The 19,623-nt window shown below is 34.5% G+C and overlaps 1 protein-coding gene across 25 annotated transcripts in view; it reads right to left on the bottom strand.

Annotated features, from left to right (window-relative positions):
* Positions 1–19,623, bottom strand: part of RIMS2 (regulating synaptic membrane exocytosis 2) — a 471,979-nt gene that overhangs the window by 405,581 nt on the left and 46,775 nt on the right. For 9 of the 25 annotated variants that reach the window (XM_074145864.1, XM_074145875.1, XM_074145871.1 and 6 more), the window contains exons 2-3: positions 3,309–3,341; positions 2,842–2,928 (exon numbers count right to left, since the gene is read on the bottom strand). The exons of the other annotated variants lie outside the window; for them this stretch is intronic. In XM_074145864.1, the coding sequence (XP_074001965.1) occupies positions 2,842–2,928; positions 3,309–3,341 (120 nt within the window). The remainder of the gene's footprint in view (positions 1–2,841; positions 2,929–3,308; positions 3,342–19,623) is intronic. 25 annotated transcript variants of the gene reach the window in all.

The raw sequence follows: 19,623 nt of genomic DNA, 5'->3' as shown, positions 1-19,623 counted from the left end.
GAGTGTTAGAATAATCTTGCCTCTGCCAATAAGGACACGTGGTCAAACATTCTTCAAAAATACTTCCAGAAGAGCAAAAATGGAATTTGTAACATGATGCCTTATGTTTTCAACAACTACTATGATTCCTTTTCTGCCTTCTTCCACTGTATTTTGTCCCCCCCAGCTTACTGTAAATAAATTTTTCACCAGAAAAGTTGGATACACAGATGTATCTTGAAATCCATTACAGACTCAGATAATGACAGTGATTTCAAGTGGAAAACACCCCAATACGTATGGATAGTGGTAAAAATTTCTTCAGACGCTTACTCCCCAGCATCCTACAATGTTCCTAGGTACAACAGTTCCCTGCAAGCCATTGAAGTCAGAAAGAGAAATTAAATAAAGTTGCACATTAGTGTTTCTGTTCTATTTTTTCCTTAACAGTTTACAGTAATTGCAAAAATATATCATGTTCATTAATAAATTAATGAAATTATCACAAATAAAGAGTGCTGGAAGACACTTTAAAAACTCACTTAGTCCATTCTCTTGTCCCAGCTCAGGATCAGCTACAGTTGTGTCTCTTTCAACAGATACTTGCCAAGCCCACTCCTTAACACTTTCAGTGACAGAACTTCCACACAAGCCCTAGGCAAACTATGCAAGCACTTTAAGTTTTCTTTCATTAAAAAGTTTTCCCTACCAAGCTGAATCCTCCCTAATACAACTTCAGTTTACTCCTTCCCCACCAGAGGCATAGAGATTATTTCCTTCCCCTTTTCAGCAACTTTCTGCATAATTAAAGATTTATCCATCACCATCCTCTGGGATTTTCTCTTCAGGAGGCTAAATCACCTCAAATGTTTAAATCTTTCCTTATACATGCCGTGTTTCTTAGACATCTGATAATTCATTCTTATTGCTCTCCACTGAAATGCAACTGCTCCACAACATTTCTGTAGGATAGTGTCTAAGAAAGAGCATGCTATTCCAGGTGAAACCTTACTAAAGCTTAGCAGAGAAGAAAACTTCTTCACAGCACTTCCAGGCTAGTGTCTATACATTCCACTATGATATTTATCTCTTTCACAATACTGGCTCCCGCTCAACTTAGATACCATTATGGCTCCCAGATTCTCTGCCAAAGAACTTCTACCCATACCATTCTTCTCTATCCTATGTCAACCACATAAACTAAACCTACATATCTACATCACCTTGCATTTATATTTTGAATGGCATCATAACCACAGTTTGAATTTTTCAGGATAATTTTGGAACATAATCCTGCTATTAGATGTTACGCTCCTCCCAGCCTTGTGCCATCTGTAAATTCAATGAGTATACAACTTAATTGGTTTCTTAGTTATTTAATAAAAACACTGAACAAAGTGGGTTCCCGAAGAGATCACTGTTCAAAAATATCCTTCCATAATAACAGTATCCATTTATAAATATTTCTTGGCAACTATAACTCAACTGTTTACACTGAGTATATAGTATTTTCAGTTTCTTCAAAGCCATATGCTTCATACGTACAACACTGGTAAGCAGAACAAACTCTGATGCATTAAGGAAACTGGGAATACAAAGGAGGTACTGAGGTGTTGTGAACAAAATGTAATATTGTCAGTATCTAACAATAACCAATAAAGACAAACTTCACTATTAACATTATACGCAATTTTATAAGAACTTAAGTAAGGATATCAGAAACAGAGCTCAGAATAATACATTGCTTCACAGAAGATAAATTTTATAGCCTATTTCTCTGTTTAATTTTGTGAAAATTTCTCACTGTGTATTCTCAAAAAATAATTCACAGCTTTCATGGCCTACAAATATGAAACTCCACTTAAATACACATATTTAAAAATAAACTAAATCTGATTCTGCCTGGAAAATAATTAACAACAAATAATATGCATGTTTTTAACCAGTTATACATGGGTTCAAATGCAAGTATTTCTTTTATCATGTGAACTTACACGGCATTCCCCTTTACAAGAAAGAAAAGACAGCAACTTAACTGTTTAAAGCTTAAATAATATCAAAACTCACATTTTAAGAATTTGAAAATTTGAAATAATAAATCATTTTTTAGTTTCTCATTATGAAAAGAATATTTTCAGTTCCATTCTTTAAGTCCTACTCTAAGACTGAACGTCTAGCTTTGCCAGTTTCTGTTATATCTTAAAATTTTCAGATAGCAAGAAAAGCAAAATTTTTCGTATGGCTCTCATACTGGCTTAGCACTGTAAAAGGTCTATAAATGAAATACTGGTCCTATCAAAGTCAAAATTCCCTCAGCTTTGACAGAACCAAGATTTCACCTTATATCTGCTAAAGTCTTGAAACTTTACAGATATTTTAGAAGCATGAAAAAAAATGAAATGACATTTTCCTCATCCTTTAAAAAGCTCTTCATACATATTATGTAGATTTGTATAGCATTCTATGCATGACCAATATCACAAGTACCATGCATGTGCATAGACATGCTATATATATAACACTACATGTCTTACCATTCCAGCTCCTCATGCACAGAAAAGACAACACTCAACTGGGAGTTTCATGTATGGAGCATTTGTAGAAGAAAAAAAAAAAAAAAAGCAAATGGAGTAGTAGTAACTCCTCAGATTCTATTCTAATGTAATCACTTAAGTTACCAATAAGGAGAGTACAACCTGATTTTCAGTTTTCCCTTTGCAAATGAGGGGTTCAAAAGCAAACGGTGTCAAGCTTGTAAAATGCCCTCAGCAGGATATTCTGAATGAGCAATTATTTTAAACATACTCTCCAGTATGTTTTAACGCTATACAGATATTAGTCTACAGAGAGCAGCTTACTTACGTCTGGGGCTCCTTTTCATTTTGCTGTTTTTGCTGTGGTTGAAGAACGTTATTTACCAGCTCAGTGATCCCACTAAAGGGAAACCACCTGTTTAAATAAGCAAATAATGTGACTGAATAACCAATAAAACCACACTAGTTTAAATGTTTTCTTATCCAATGCTAATAGAAATATACAGGCGGGAAAGCTATAGCCAATGGGAATGTTAGCTGCAATACTAAGTCAGCCAGTAAGGGAAATAAAGTTTTACAGTTCACAAGCAGACAGCAAGAACCTACATCCAGCTAACGTGGATGAAGTAAGAAGCTGCAGGCAGCTCTCTTACAAGCCAGTCAGGAAGCAGATGACAAACTACCTGCAGCCTATCAGGTATTAGTGAAAGCTAATACCATCAAAGGTGCAGAAAGCAGAACATGGCAAAGGTAGAAAAGTCAAGCCTACTGCAGTTTTTAAGATATTTTACTTACTGTGTCGGCTGTGGTTTTTGCTCTTCTTTGACCCTAAAAAGATAAGTTTGCACAACTGAGTGCAACATACTGTAAAACAACTACCCTGAAGTTCTATGATCTGTACTACGTGGGCAGGAGAAAGTTCTTACTTTAAGTTAAAAGGAATGAATTTAATATTTTTTTGTATAATTATATTAAGTTGTATTCTGTGCTTATTTCCATTTAGTATTAAAAATGGGGAATGCCAAGTATCTAAAAGTTTTAGTTACAAAATGAAATCTGTAACGTTCTTTAACTGCCTTCCAATTCTTTGGACAGAGTATCATGTTAGAACATTCCCAGCAATATATTTAGCTACAAATGCAAAGGATTTGCATTTGATTATGTTAACTATAACCTATTTTTTTAATTTTTATTTACAACCATATTACCTATCATAATTCAAGGTGAATTTATAACACGTAACATGCTATTTAAAATGCAATATCCTGAACTAAGAGATCAAAGGATGTCAGGCTCTGCAAACAATGCAACTCTAAAATCTAAGGAAGGAAAGATAAGGAATTTTACTCCCAGTAAAATTTACTAGGACTTGCTAAAAGAACAATTAGATAATACACACACACTGTCTGCATAGTACTGATTAATATTTGTCCATTGTCTTTAGGAAAATATTGAAAAATTTGGAAAATATTGGAAAATCTGAAATACATGCTTTAATTTGTGTGAGCAAGATGATGTTCTATGCAACTCCTCTCCACCAAACTCAAAAATGCTCACAGGGATATTTACATCCTCCAATTGCAAATATGTGTCTTAAATATTGAGTTAGGATCTAGCTTCCGTATACTTTAAAAAACCCAAAAAGTTTCCTAAATAGATACTCTGAATGTCTCTATGAATACTCTCTTACTTAAGTAAACAGGGAGTGCAGGCTCCCATTTCAAGCAGATGCTTAACATTGGACAGAAAAGTAAATCTCACCAAAACAGGTGCACATCTTCATACGATACCACAGTGAATATCTCTATAAACAGGGTTCAGTGACTAAAGATCTAAATAAGTGAACACTAAGACACACTAAAAATTTTCCAAAATTGACTACAAAAGGGAAAACTGAACATGCAGCACAGAGTCTTCTAGCATGGTTTTGCCTCTTCAGCACTTTAGAAATTTATATACAAAGAAATGTTCCAGTACCAAAAAAAAAAAAAAAAAAAAAAAAGGAAAAAAGAAAAAGCAGATATACTCCAAAGTTAAGAAATATGAAAATAAAAATTTATCATGCAGTCACAATTCCACTCTACCATGCATCTTAATCATAAGATTATCTTTATCCAAGAGATTCCATACTAGATTTTCGAGAAAGGAAATTTAAAGGGCAAGGAGTGGGAAGGGCAGGGAATCAAAGCATTTTCATACTTTTTTCACTGGGCACCTTAGGACATTTAATTCAGATCTCTCAACACTAAGAGCCTAAAAGCTCTATATAACTGTGAGAAGGAAACACTCCTAGACAATGATTCAGAGTTCCTAAATCACATGCCTAGAGCTAGACAGTGTAAATATCACCTCCCTGGCAACTGGACAAAAAAAACTGAATATGCAGCTAGTCCATGGTTCCTTATACTCCTCTCTGTACATGACTCCAGAATATCTTTACTGGACACTTTTAAGTTATTATTTCATTGTGAATTTTTTCTACTGAACTGAACAAAGGAAATCTAAGCACTTCACGTAATCAGATTATTATCAACACCTTTCCTTTGGATATTGACCATGGTCAATTTTTTTTCACGTGCGGAACAGATCATAATAGAGAAATATCAAAATTGCAATAGCGCACACTAATTCCAAGTATGCTATTTGAAATCTTTGGTACATTTTTTTCAACAGGATCTAGCATCTTAACATAACAGTATATGTTTGGTGACTTCAACTGCAGCTGCAAATCCTTGGTATTTTTTTAAATCTTACAATCAGATTTTTAGTTTAGCACCATTAAATAAAAAACATTGCCCTTTAGAAGATACTTTGAAAGCCCAAATTTAAAATTATTTTCTCAGCATTTTATAGGAACACTGTGTTCTATGTCAGGTTATCATTTGACCCCATAATTCAAATATATCTCCTACGAAATAATCTTTTCTCCTCCTACAATTCTGTGTCTCATCCACTATACACTTTTCAACACTGCAGTTATGTGAGCTTTCTTTATTATATAACTGTGACGCACTCCTTGAGCACTCTCCATACATCCTTCAGTCCTTGGACTAGGCAACAATCTTCCTTGACTTTATAACAAACATGGAGGGCAAGCTACAATTTGAAAAGAAATTATGAAAAACTCTATTGAAAAAAAACCCAATTCTACTGTATGAAATTGCACTAATACTGATGTTGTGGACCAACAGGCCTCGACCCTTCAGGTGTACAGCACAGCTATTTATCTTTCAAGGTCAGGGACAGAGACTCTGTATCTAAACCAGCAAACCACAAGCTAATGCCTGTTACTGTCTTTCCAAAAGACTCTTCAATCAGATGAAATTAGGAGTGGAAGTTGTAGTAACTGATAGAAATAATGACATATTAGATAAAATACAGATATACGTTTTTAACACTGCTGTGGTTTAAATAGCTTTTTCTAGACAAAAAAGGATTGAAGAGACTCCAGATTCTTAAACCCTGTCTACATACACACATACAGTTTTATTTCCTTTGGTTACAAGAACTGCTTTGTGTTTTACTAGGTGATGTACTCCCTTATATATGCATTGTTTTCTCCCCTTCTTTCAAAAATCAGCAAGTAATAATTGCTTAAAGTGGACTGACAGGTCAAAAAAAATCCCAAGCCTCCATTTACTCAACAAACCAACTGAAAACCCCCAAGCAATACAACTGCATTCTGCTTCTTCCAGACTACCTGTCTTTATTTTACCTCCCCACATCTTTTGACTCTTATCCTCTCAAAACTCCACCAAGAACAATGCCAGATCTAGCTATTCACTAGAAACAACTTCCAATTGGTATCTGATTACTAAAACAACCAACAGGCTGCAAATAACGTGTCTGATCAACAGTGACTGAGACAATGCATACTAACAGTGCAGAATAGTAAATACTTTACCACTTATTTTCAATTTTGATTATTTCTGTCATTATAGGAATTCACTCAACACTGCACAAGCACCAAATTAATTCTAAAATGTTAGAAGAGTCTGAAGCTTCTATCACAATTGTTTTGCACGGATCACAACTCCATATACTGCTTCGACAGAAAACAAGCCAGGTTTTTTCTACTTGTCAACAATAAAGAATTTCTGCACCATGCACTTCGTCATCGGGAACCTCTGCCCTTTGAAAAATTCATAGCACCATTTCTCTTGTGTTATTCTGCAAGATCCCTTTGATCTTTTCCAAGAGCTAGCATCATTAGGTTAGACCTCAATTCTCAGTGAACGCTTTTATGTTAGATCCTCTCAGCGTACTAAAAATTTCCTCAAAGATTATGGCTAGTCCCACTGGCACAGAGAAAGAATAAGAGAACAGAACAGAAAGAAGAGGGAAGAAAACAAGAAAAAGGGAAGCAGGAGAAAAGGTAGTGACAACATTATTATACAAAATTTTTTTGGCCCTTTAAAATCCTAGTACTTTATTATTCTTCAATCTATTGCCTCTCTAAAATCTACTATGCCAAAACCATAAGGCATTCTTCCCAAAAGATGTGCTGCTCACAGCTAAACCAACAAACACTGTTATCAGATCTCTTACCTACTTCTACATAGTTGGATACATAGCCACAAAAACATGCGGGCAGAATTCAGGTGCCTAAATCCAAGTAAATAAATTTACTCTAGAGAGTAAAGCACACTCTAGACCTCCTAGATATCTGAAATGAAACAGGTATCTAGTTCTTCTCCAGTGAAGCTTGAGGAAATCCAGATTTCAAAATCAGCAATCCTTGGCAGGAATAAACATCTTAATATCGATCTCAAACCCAACAGTGCTCTCAAGAGAACAACTTTGCCATCCACAGACCTACAAGCACAAGGAGATCTGATCTTCAGGAATAGTCTGGGTGTACCTAATGACTTATAGAAACACTGAGTTGAACATACCATGCAACACTCTATATCACTTTCATTTTTAAATGTTACAGTCTGATACTTCCAGTCCTTTGCTCACTAGCTTTCTATGCTCTCCTTATCTCCTAACCAGCTCAGTGAGGTGGTTAGAAGAGGACAGACTAGGATGGAAGCTTCTTCTAGACCTTTGGCTCAAGCTGAGAGGATTGCAAATATAAATCAATCTTCTGTTTAGGATTCTGATTTCCTTCATCCACAAACAAAAACTTTTAAATATGTATTCATTATTACAATTAATGTTGTAATTGATGTTGCTGGTATGAATTTAATGAAGTTGTTGATGCTTCTACAGTAGCTACTTTTATTAAATATATTGCCTATGAAGTCCAAATAGTGGGACACTTGTAGGAAATTTTAAGTTTAGAGAACATAAAGCCTAATCACCCAAAACCCAAAGTAGAATATATGTACAGTAGTCTCAATGAGCAATGCATGTTACACTGCATGTTACACTAAACTTGATTAAGAATTAAGATGAGATTAAATATTAATTATTAATATTAATATAAAACCAGAACTATCTGGTTTTCCTAAAGCAAATCATACAGGAAGAATAAGGAATAGTCTCAGATCTATAAAAAGAATCTTCACATTTTGCTTCCTCTACAGATGCAATACTGACATTGACCTCCAGCTGTGTTCACAGTAAAGTGGAAAATGGTTGAAAGAAGACTGCAACAAATAATTTTTTCTCAAATATATATTTCTAGTTATAGACATAAAGCAAATAATCTATTGAGCTGCTATCTTTCAAATAAAAACAACATGAATGCTAACTACTTGACACCCACATGTATCATAAAGTGAATTAAACTAAATACTATCCTCAGAATTTGGATTTGTTGTTCTTTGCATTCCAGACCCCACTAGCCCGGACGACGGTACAGAGCCAGCAGCTCTCTTAAGAGTCAAGATGCCAACACAATCTTTGAAGGGAAGACAGTATTCTCTCTCTCTCTCTAATAACTGTCCCAAATTATTAGCAGATTTCAAATATTCCAAAATAATTTGATAATTAGCAAATGTCTTCTCAATGCAAACCTAGTGAAAAGCAAAGAGTGAAGACAAAACTATAAATTCAGTTCATGGATTTTAAGTTAGATACTGCTAATTCTTGCACAGAAGTCTAAAAACGGAGATACTACTAGTTTACAGGACTACTGTGACTATACCACGCTATAGTGTATTCTGAAAAGTAAAAAGGATTATGTAGAAGTCCTGTAAGCAGTAAAAAGAGGGTATCTCTGTGTTTGTGATGCTTGTGATAGTTGCTGTAACAGTGAAAAATTTTATGAAAAGTCTAATACTAACAAACAAGTGCCTATCAGAGAGACACTTTTAAAGCCATCCTTAACAAGCTGATGATTCCATCACCTGACCAAAGAAGTTCTAACCCATCTGAACGGCAGAAACCCACATCTTTCAAGGCACACACGCTTCATCATTAGTGAAGACACTTCAACAAAAATTCAAAAGCAGATAAAAAACCCCCAACTTAAATTACCTTAATACACTAAATTGTGTAGGTACCTAACATACTCTAGATTAAAAAAATCTGTTCATGTTTTGTGGTAATACATGCTCTTACCAAATGTTTGTCAAAATCTGTAAAAACTTCAAGTTACAGGTAAATCTTTGCCATGGTTATAAAGGAGAAAAATTACCCTTGCCATTGGAAATGTTTAACTAAGTATCATCAACAAGCTGGGAGTTCTGCATTTTGTGGCTCATCCACCCTTCCAAAACCCTGATTACACATTGAAGAAAAAGAGAAAAAAGGAGATCACTGTTGAATCCTTGCATAAGACTTTCCACAAATTAAAAATGCAATTACTGAATTAATACTTCAATCTTCAAAAAAAAATATAGCATTACCCAACTTGAACAGGGCTGAAGACTGCATGGGAAGCTGGTAAAGAAAGCAGAAGCAAGTTATTTCAGTCTTCAGCACTTTTAGAACATTTTTATTAAGGTATATAACAGTCTTTCTCAGGAATTTATATAGTCTCATAGTACACAAACATCATAACCTTTTAGAAGTATTTACTATCAACAATATTTCTTAATGTAGAAAAACTCAATGTAACTTGGAAAATGACACTGAAAATAAAATAGGATTTTTAAAAACAATGATAAAATTCTATCCCCCCTTCCTCTCTCCTTTTCCCTTGCCTCCCACTCTTCCTCACCAAAAATGGCATTCAGAGTGTTACTATATCTACACCATAAGTAACTATAACTATATATATAACTAACTACATATCACTAACTAACTATATCTAAACCACTGTGGCAGTTGTTCCCTTGGGCTAACTAGGGACTGTGCTGAAAAAGAGGGAAGATTATCAGCTCCAGCCACATTCAGAGGTTTCCAGCACCCTGTCTTAGGGTGCAAGATCCATTAACCCATGTTCCTAGACTGCCTGCTGTGGACTCTTTTCTCTTCTTTTTCTAAATCTTTGTAACAGTATCCCAATGATATATATGCCCTGAACCAAGTGGCAAACTTTTAAAAAAGGATTAGTATGCAGTGACTATCTGCTCACACATCAGAAGTCAAGATATATGACGCATACACGATACATAACTTTGCACCTACTCTTGACAAAACAGTGGAGTTAACAGTCACACAGTGAAATATGTGTAAAATCAGCTACTTCCTTGAAAGAGAGCACCTCTACAGATCAATTAAGTTAAACTATGCAAGTATATTTAACTCCAAGAAAAGAGAGTTAAGGAGGTTAAAAATAAATGCCGTGTCAATTGGATAACTGTATTTACATATTAACTGAATTGATTCTCTGCATTGATTATCCTATTGATGCTATAAGAACATTCACCTCAATTATTTTTGATCAAAATTAAAGTCTTCCTTTTACATGACTGGTCCAAGTTTTTTATTGATTTAGAGAGCACAGGCATTTGCATTAAGAAGGATCATATTTTGGATAATAAAGTAAATTGATGTCTTTTCAAAGAAAAGATTTTCCTGAAGAAGAAGTGTGTAGGTGATTTTTCTGACTAATTTTGACCTGTTTGTAAAAAAAGTATCAGCAGTTTACACAAAAAAAAACACCTTCAAGATCAGTAGCTGAGAGAAAATTGGATATTCATGAATAAGCAGGTGGAGAAGTTGGGTACTTGGGCTAGAAACAATACCTGTATCACATAATAAATTTAAAACCTATCTAAATCCAAGATGAAAAGGTTAAATATCCCTGAAGTCCAAGCCAAAGTGATGTTAAAGATACAAGAGAAACAAGAAAGTACCATATATACTTTAGGATAAACACAGACCTATACATGCTCCTGCATAATAATAGTCGAGGCTGAATGAGCTCCCTGCATGAACCTTGTATGAACATCACCCATAAACATAATAAATTCTGTAAGATTAAGACTACTCTGGCATTTAGATGATAGTAACAGGATGGTTTTATCAAAGGTTCCAAACAAACAAGTCTCAGTGTGAAATTTTGACACTAATATTTTTAGAAAATATATACTAAGATGTGGTTCACTGCAACTGAAAGCATAGTGCCCAACAGCCCTGGACTTTCAAATCTAAAACTGAAGAGACTGACAGAATGTTTTGATGATTTCAGAACCAGCACAATAAATCAGACTCTGCTTATCTTAGGATATGAACTCTTCAGGGCAAAAATGTTTCCTATTATTTGTTTCTGGAGAAAGAGATAGAGACACTGTGTTCTACAAATTAAAGCTCTCACACTTTTCAAACATTTCCTAGTTGGGGCAGACTTTTTCCTTTCTATTACGGTGTTGATACTAAAACCATAAAATGAGTGTCAAAATCACAAATCAGCCCATGAGAAAATAACTGTAGTACAACTGTAATAACAAATAAGTACTACACTGAATGGTAGCCACTATGTTATGTGCAGTTCCAATAATTAATTCATGGATCAATGCTCTCTTTTGAAGGTTATCCAAAATTGCAAGCAGGAGGCCTTGACCAGGGAGGTGATATTAAAAGGTCAATGTTAAAAATCTAGTGTTTGTCCAAACCTACCACATTGTTTAAAATGGGTACTGTGGCCTTTTCCGGTATTCAGCAAACAAAAGTGTATTTTGGTTATCAGAGGGTAAGTGGGAATTTGTAGCCGTCAGCATTATAATTGGTTGCCATGTGGAATATACCAGCTGCTTCCCACTTGGGTATCTTGTGTCTGCTGACAGAACAAGGCACGTACAAAAACCAGGAAAACAAAAACTATAAAGCAGTAATTAATAGAAAGTCTTGGATCAAGCAAAGTTGTCAGGGGAGGCAATACAAATAACTAGAAAACAGTAGCATTATTCATCCTGTATAAACAATATTAACATAAGAAAATAGATTGGAAGACACTTCTTCGCTGAATGTAAGTTCCAGAAGTTTTTTTCAGGTTGTCACATTACCAACTTTCTTGAACTAGGAGCTTCACCAGTCTGATCTGCTCTAGGTAAATTATCCATCACCTGTTAGTTGTTCACTTCTGATGCCATATGTAACAGCTGCAAGATCAGACCAGCTAACTTGCAACATGTAAAGTCAAAAATTAGCCTCTGTTAGAAATGAAGTAAGAACAAAACAGATATCCAGTCAATGCATATGAAGGCTGTCAAGGACGGCAGTTAGGAAAACAGTTAGAAAAACCCAGCAAGTTTTAAGGAGCCCTTGAGCCTTAGTAAATATTTCTTTAATAGAAGTTTATCTATTCAGTTTCTATTGGCTCATTTAAAGAGCAGCTAGTATTATGTAATTCTTCACTAGAATGAATTTCCAAATCCAGTTTCAAGGACCTGAGGTACAGGTAAATACCTCCTTGAATTTAATGGGTTTATTCTGTTAGTGGACTCCTTTCTAGACAAAAAAGGCTATATTCCTAACAAATATAATTTTTCTTCTCTTTAAGAAGCTGCATTTTGAGACAATAGTTTAATCGTTTGTCTTGCAGTGTCTTTGGTCACACTAACATCTCTCTCACACAGTCTGAAAAGCCCCAATTTCTCTATAATCTCAGTGCTCGTGCTACATACTGGCTGAAAAGCCTCACACAGGAGCCCGACACTTCTTCAAGGCCTATACGTAAGCAGTAACCGCCTTCACTCAGGATGTTCAGGGTGTTCTAAACTATGTTAACAAAATTTTAGCAGGTTAAGCTTTAAAAACATATATATTTAAGTTCATTGAAAAAAGATCTAGGTTTATTTGGGCTTAATTTTTTCTCTCCAATTTAATAAATGATACTTTTATGAATCCTGCAGATACACAGATATTTCAGGCAGGTGATTTACAGAAAAAAAATATTCAAGATAAAATAGCAGGAGTCAAATCAGAAAAAAATCCTGGACTTTCCTCTGATTTTTCAAAGAAGGGACACAGGCAAAAATTGCCCAATTGTCACGTAAGGTTTGTCACTTGCAATTCTGTGTAATTATGAGGACCTCATAGCAAGTCTCAAGTGAGATCTGGGTTGAAAAATGCTCGAGTTACATATACCACTACAACAGAATCTCATAGCAAAGAATAATTTTTGACAAATAGGATTCATTTGAATGTATCTATTTTTAAATAAAATTGAAGAAAATTCTAATTAGCTTGTACTTTTTAACTGTTGTTACTTTGAATTTAGCCAGGTTTTGATTTTGTTTATTTGTTTTCCTATGGTTTTAAGAACAGTTTAACAAACAGTTAGTTGGAAAGAAAATTTTCTTCCAATACAATCCTTAAGCAAATACTCTACTCTTACACCTAATGTTACTTTAAAAAAATCAGGTTTCACCATAGGAGTGCTGGAATAGCACTTAAATCTTAGTTAAGATCTTAGATAAATATATCCCAATGTAACATACAGGTCCACGAGACTACTCAAGCTTGAGTAAATCTGTAGTTTCCACGCATAATTTTATGAGAGTGAACTTCAGTAACAGAAAATCAAATACCATTTAAGTTGTTGTGCTACACTTGCTTTTAATAAAAGAGGAAAAAAAAGGTTTGGGGATTGTTGGGTTGGTTGGTGTGGGTTTTTTTTCCCAGAGAAAGGCCTTTGTCTTAACACTTCATTCCATTTAAATGAAAATTTTAATCATAAGGATTTTTAGGGAATATTTATTGCAGTGTCTGGATTGCAACTTTTCTTATTTAATGTAATTTCTATCAATTCTATATTGGAAAGATGAGAATTTATCTTTACTTATGCTTCAAACTGTTTTGCAACTAACTGAAATTCTCAGGGAACTCAGAAAACAAAGCAGAAAGCCTAAATTTAAAACTGATACAAAAGCTAGGATACTGAAATCAAAACACATTTAATCCCTTTTCAGAGCACTAGTTGAATTCTATTTATAAATAGATAGATTTATCTATCTATAAATTCTAGATTTATAGATTTATCTATATCTATCTATCTATATCTATCTATTTATTTATAGATTTATCTATCTATAAATTCTAATTTATTTTAAATGTTCTGCAAAAAAAAAGATGGCCTCACAAGTAATAAATATACAGTTGTAACAATATAAGTAGAGTTTCATTTTAGAACAAACTACTCCAAAAGAGTAGGTTTTGTGAAGGTTTTTGGTTCTATGGGGTTTGGGTTGTTTTTTGGTTTTTTTTTTTTTCTTTTTCAACAGTAGATGGCATTCCAAGCATCTCCTGCAGAAAGCGCTTTCCTAGATGCTTGTACTGTCACCAGCTGCTACAGCGAAATATGCAACATTGGGCTCAGCTGCTAGCAGGTGAATTAAATAAAAATTCATTTTAACTCTGTAATCAATTTGAAATGCATTAGTAATCACTTTGTTCTTGATATGTTATTTTGCCTGTTAAATAAGGATTTTATTACATTATTAGCTATAGTATATTCACCAGGTGAAAATTATATATGTTTAAGAGCTTAACAACTACACAACAGATATTAAGTTAGTATTTCACAGACTGTTACAATTAATTGCATGAAATGGAACCGGATTTCTTCCGGAGTGCAGGCAATCCTAGAGAAGGACTGCTTGCAGAGGAAATAACAGGAACTGAAATAACAAATATCACAAATTTGTTCTTCTGCTCAGCCTCTTCAAAATCAGCCTTACAGAGAGCCCCTTTGTAGGGTAGACTTATGTCCAGCATCCACTGATACACGAAGCTCTGAATGACTATCCCATAATAAACAGCAGTATTGTCAGTATAAGCACTTCATCACTAGGGACAGCTTATTAAATGGCAAGAAAAATCAAAGTTCCCTACCAAAAAAGAAACACAATAAGCTTCTGCTATGAAAACAAGATTAGAATCTAAGATTTAACCAGGAAATGAAAAACCAGGGGAAGAAAAATAAATGAGAAATACAACAGTACCGCAGAGTCTATTGTTCCATACAACAGATGTTTTAATCTAGGAAATAGATTTTTTTTAATCTAGGAAAGTGTTATTCTTACTGATACAAACTTTGCTGTGCCATCTCCTTGTTAAAGAACAGAAAATGTAATTACATATTTAATAGATGGGCATGTTTAAGAGCCAATTTATCAAGAAATCATTCATTTTTGCTGATTTGCTGTTTCTGTTCACATAAATCTTAAGAAGTGGAAATTATACTATTATTAAAGAAATTTTTTTAAAATATTTTCTGAGGGAATAATTCCAATAAAGACCTTCTGTTAGGCGAGTAAAACATAAAATACTGGGTTTGTTGGTTTGGGGGTTTTTTTTGAGAATACGATTAATTGAATAAAAATATAAACGAGAATACTTTTAGCTACTTTGAATTCTCTATTCATGTATTCTACAGAATTTATTTGTTTATATCTGGGAAATCACTGGAAATTAATGTGATATAATCTCATCTATCTGTGATATAATCTTTATCTACATGAGATATCTGAGGTAAATCCAATGCCCAGTTTATATGCTACTGAATGAAAAAGCACAAGTGGTTTTCTTTAAAAACAGATGTTGTCTGGTGATTCATTTGATGCATGGAAGAGCTAGAATGATAAACAGAATATTATTATAAACTGTCTGCATAACTAGGTATAGTAACACAGTTTACAATAATGGAAATGTTCTTTTCCATTGATTTTATAAGCCTGAATCAATGTTCCACTAAGAAATAAAAGGTAGCAGTCTATTTTTTTACGGAATGGTTTACTATTTCTGTCTCCTTTGATCAGTACTCTGTTGGGGTTTGTTTGCTATTTGCACCTTCATTTTAAAGTGAATCAAAGTTAGATAATACTTGGAATTCACCAAATTTTTCTGGACTTTTTCTGATTCTTTTTCTGTGTCCCCTTGTCTTGCGCTCTTTGTTGTATGAATACAGCTCTCCTAGTCTGAGGAGTTTATTTAAATTGGTAATTTTTGTGGAAATTTTTATTTCTTATGTTGGGCAGAAGTATTTTCAACTAGCTAGCAAAGTGATTCTAATGCTTTATCACAGATGTCAATTAAACTGGAGTGTTTTAATTGCTCACACTCATTTTTATCTAGTGACCAGGCATCAGGCTCAGGAGAAGAATATAATCCAATAATAGGAACATAGCCAGATTTGAAACTTCTGACAAATTTGCATACATTCCACTCTCTACAGTTAGTTTCAACTTCTAAGGTTTTAAAACTGATGTTCAAATAATACTACCTGTCTTAAAAGAGGAACTGCATTGATAAAAGTATGCTAAACAGAAACCAACTCATCTGGTCTAATTCATGAAAGAAATACCACCTAAAAAAAGAAAGAAAAACTTTTCCAGAACACACTGTTGAGATTAATCTTTAATAATTTGGGGGGGGTTTTTGGCCCAGAACTAAAATTCTTTCAAATAGCTTCTATATCACAAACTGCACACTAAGCAGAAGCTTAAAAGCATTTCAATGATCTGTTATAAAAATTAATGAAATTTCTTTCAAAGGGCCTCTGATCAGAGTTCCTTAGCCTTTCCAAGTATCTTGCTTTGGCTGAGAATACCAATAGTTTTAAAAGCGAAAACTATATAATTTTGATTAATTTTCATTAACTCCTGCCACATACAAACCTCTGCATTGGCTGGTGGCTGAATCTAACAGACATTTCCTGGTTGAGTAAGTTCTGGTTTTACTCAACCTACTAAATCTTGCTACGTTAAAACTGGAGAAGTGTGATGTTTTGGGTCCATTAGATTTGATGTTCCAGAGCACAATCAGGCTGTACTAAATTTCATGGCTGTAGTGATATCATATATTTATTTTCTCTTTGGATGTTAATCTCCTTCAGTGACTCTTTACAGGTTATTCAGCAACTTGACTTAATAACCAGTGCAAAAATATCTTAACCTTAATCTCTATCATAGAATGAAGAATGAAATGAGAATCTGATCTATGTAACTATCCCCATTGCTCAATGAAAGCAAAACATCTACTCTCTAAATAGGCTCCAAGAAAGAACTCTGGAATCCAAAAATGAGACACCATAACCAAACAAAAACTGTATTACTGTTAGTAAATTCTGTGCTTATTTACACTCCTTTAATTGGGTTTCAAAGGACAACTACTCACACGCAAGTATAACTATTCCCCAATATAACCTCTGAGATTTTACATAGTAATTCTATAGAAGTTGTTCAAACATTTAATTTCATTCTTCTCCTGGTTCAAAAATACATCACAGTGGTGCCTAAAAGTAGTACAGACAGAATCACAGAATCACAGAATATTTTGGTTGGATAGGACCTTTGAGATCATCGAGTCCAACCAACAACAAAACAAAACAAAAATCCCAGAACACCAACACCAAAACCAAACCAAACACCCACAACCACACCCCACCCCACCCACAAACGGACACAAACCAACAATCTCAGGCACTAGAGCATGCCCTGAAGTGCCATGTCTACACGTTTCTTAAATACCTCCAGGGATGGCGACTCCACCACCTCCCTGGGCAGGCTGTTCCAGTGCCTGACCACTCTCTCAGTAAAGTAATTCTTCCTAATACCTAATCTAAACCTCCCCTGCCGCAACTTCAGACCATTTCCTCTGGTCCTGTCATTATTCACCTGGGAGAAGAGGCCAACACCCACCTCTCTACAACCTCCTTTCGGGTATTCAGACATTTAGGTAAAAATCAAAATTCTCTCCCAGAAGTGGTGAAAAACTTCAATCCCATTATTAGTTTTAACATAGCTTTTTTAAAATATAAACAAAGTATAACTGAAACTGTAATAGTCTTATATTTTTCTGTGTGACTTCTTTACTTTCTTCTATTTTTTCCTAAGATTAACTTTCATAGTCAGGCTGCAAAAAGTCTTCCAACAGTCAGAGGCAAAATCAAGTATCAAGGGTGGTAGCCTTTAAACCTTTTAAACTACATTATTCTCTCAACAATTAACATTTCAATGTTGACTCAACACCTAACCTTCCTGAAAGGATATGATGTCTCTTGCATTATAAAGAAGAATATGAAGCTTGCTCCCTTTGTTTTCTGTTTCCTTGGAATAAATTCAGGAATCAACTAAGAACCCAGGACCCTCTCCCTGATATACATGTTATCTTGAACGCTCTCTACTTTCTTGTAAGAGTGATCGTTTTTGGATTTCAGAAACTTAGTACTGGCCACAATAGGTGAAAGGCAGTTGTAGGGGAAAGGCAGGGGTAGAAAAAAGGAACTTCAGTTCTCTCAGATCTCACATTCTTCCTCCAGCAAAACTACACCTGTACTAGAGGCATAAACGGAATATGCTACCTTTAGAAATACTTACCTTTGTGAACATCATTCTTCATAAACATATGTTATTCAAACTCTTCTGTGAAGAGAAGTTCTAAATGTTTAATAACAGAATTCTGAATCACAGTTTTGGATGATCATTTAACTCCTGAGTCTTATTGTAATGCAGACACTCATTGTTCTCATTTCCAGCTAATTACAAGCATTCATTCATGTCTGTTTGCAATTAGGGTGCATTTAAAATGAATAGAACTGCCATTCATGAAGACACTATATATAAATGAAAATTCGCAAACACAAAGTGGTATCGAAAGCAGCGCAGACAATAGTCCCATGATTTTAAATGTAGCACATGCTAAACAACCTTGAAAAACTCACTAGTTAACACATTTTGCAGAGCTACAACACTAGTGTCTATATTTCTGATTGTGAGTATGAAGCTAAATTTTGTAAATTCAGTTTTTTCTTAAATCCACAATAGTAGTATAAATGAGAAGTAAAGGCAATCTACAGAAAACAAGTTTAAAAGTGATTCTCAAGCCCATAAATTAATGAATTTGTATGCTGCTCTTTTGTAAGGAAAATACCAACCCCTTTCTTCTGAGGAAAGAGGTACATGCATTTTTGCTTAAAGAGACAGTGAGAGAGAAAAATATGTACTTTATACATGAAAAAGCTACCTAACATCAGCACATGGAGTAGAGTTCTCAAAACTGCAGAAATTACTGATGGAAGGATGAGTTCACCATATTTCAGTCATGGTTATGCTCATCAATCATTGTTTATCCCAAGCATAAGTTCAATACACACAGGCCTAAGTGAAGGGCAAAGGAGAAAACATGCATTAAATAACTTAACGTGTAATGAAAATTAGACCTACTACCTTCTATCTTGCCTGAATCTCCCAAACTGCAATTTAAGCTCAGTACTTCCTGTCCCAACATCTACTACAGGCATGAAAAACAGCAGCCTTTGAAAATCTTAAAGTTCCCCTCAGTCTCTGTCCTAAAGCATATCAAATTTGCTCAGCATCTCCTCATAACATGTTTTCTAGAGATCTCACCTGGACTGCTATCAACTAATCCACCACTATTTTGAGCTGCAGTTTTCAAAACTGGACACTTTCCAGCTGGGCATTTACTGTTGCTGATTTGAAATGAAGGACTGCCTCCTAGTAATGTTTATGCAACCTATGATGGCAAATACCCTTTCCATAACAACATGGACAATTAAAGTTCATGTTCAGCATAAGAGGCAGTTTAGAGCCTAGATATTGCACTTGGGAATTGCTACCTAATCAGTTGCTAACTTCAATTTAAATGTATGATTACATCTAAGCATAGTACTTACTGAATAATGTCCTTGTTGAGTATCATTCAATAATTTTCGACCATATCTCTAATTTGTCAAAATAATTTTAAACCTCTTTTCTAAACATGTTTGTAAGTATTCCTTATTCTATCATTCTGGACATTAATGAATGCACTT

The sequence above is a fragment of the Numenius arquata genome, chromosome 3, assembly GCF_964106895.1.
Source record: "Numenius arquata chromosome 3, bNumArq3.hap1.1, whole genome shotgun sequence".
Classification (NCBI taxonomy): domain Eukaryota; kingdom Metazoa; phylum Chordata; class Aves; order Charadriiformes; family Scolopacidae; genus Numenius; species Numenius arquata.
Note: the sequence above shows the minus strand (reverse complement) of the source record. Positions and strands in the feature narration are given on the sequence as shown.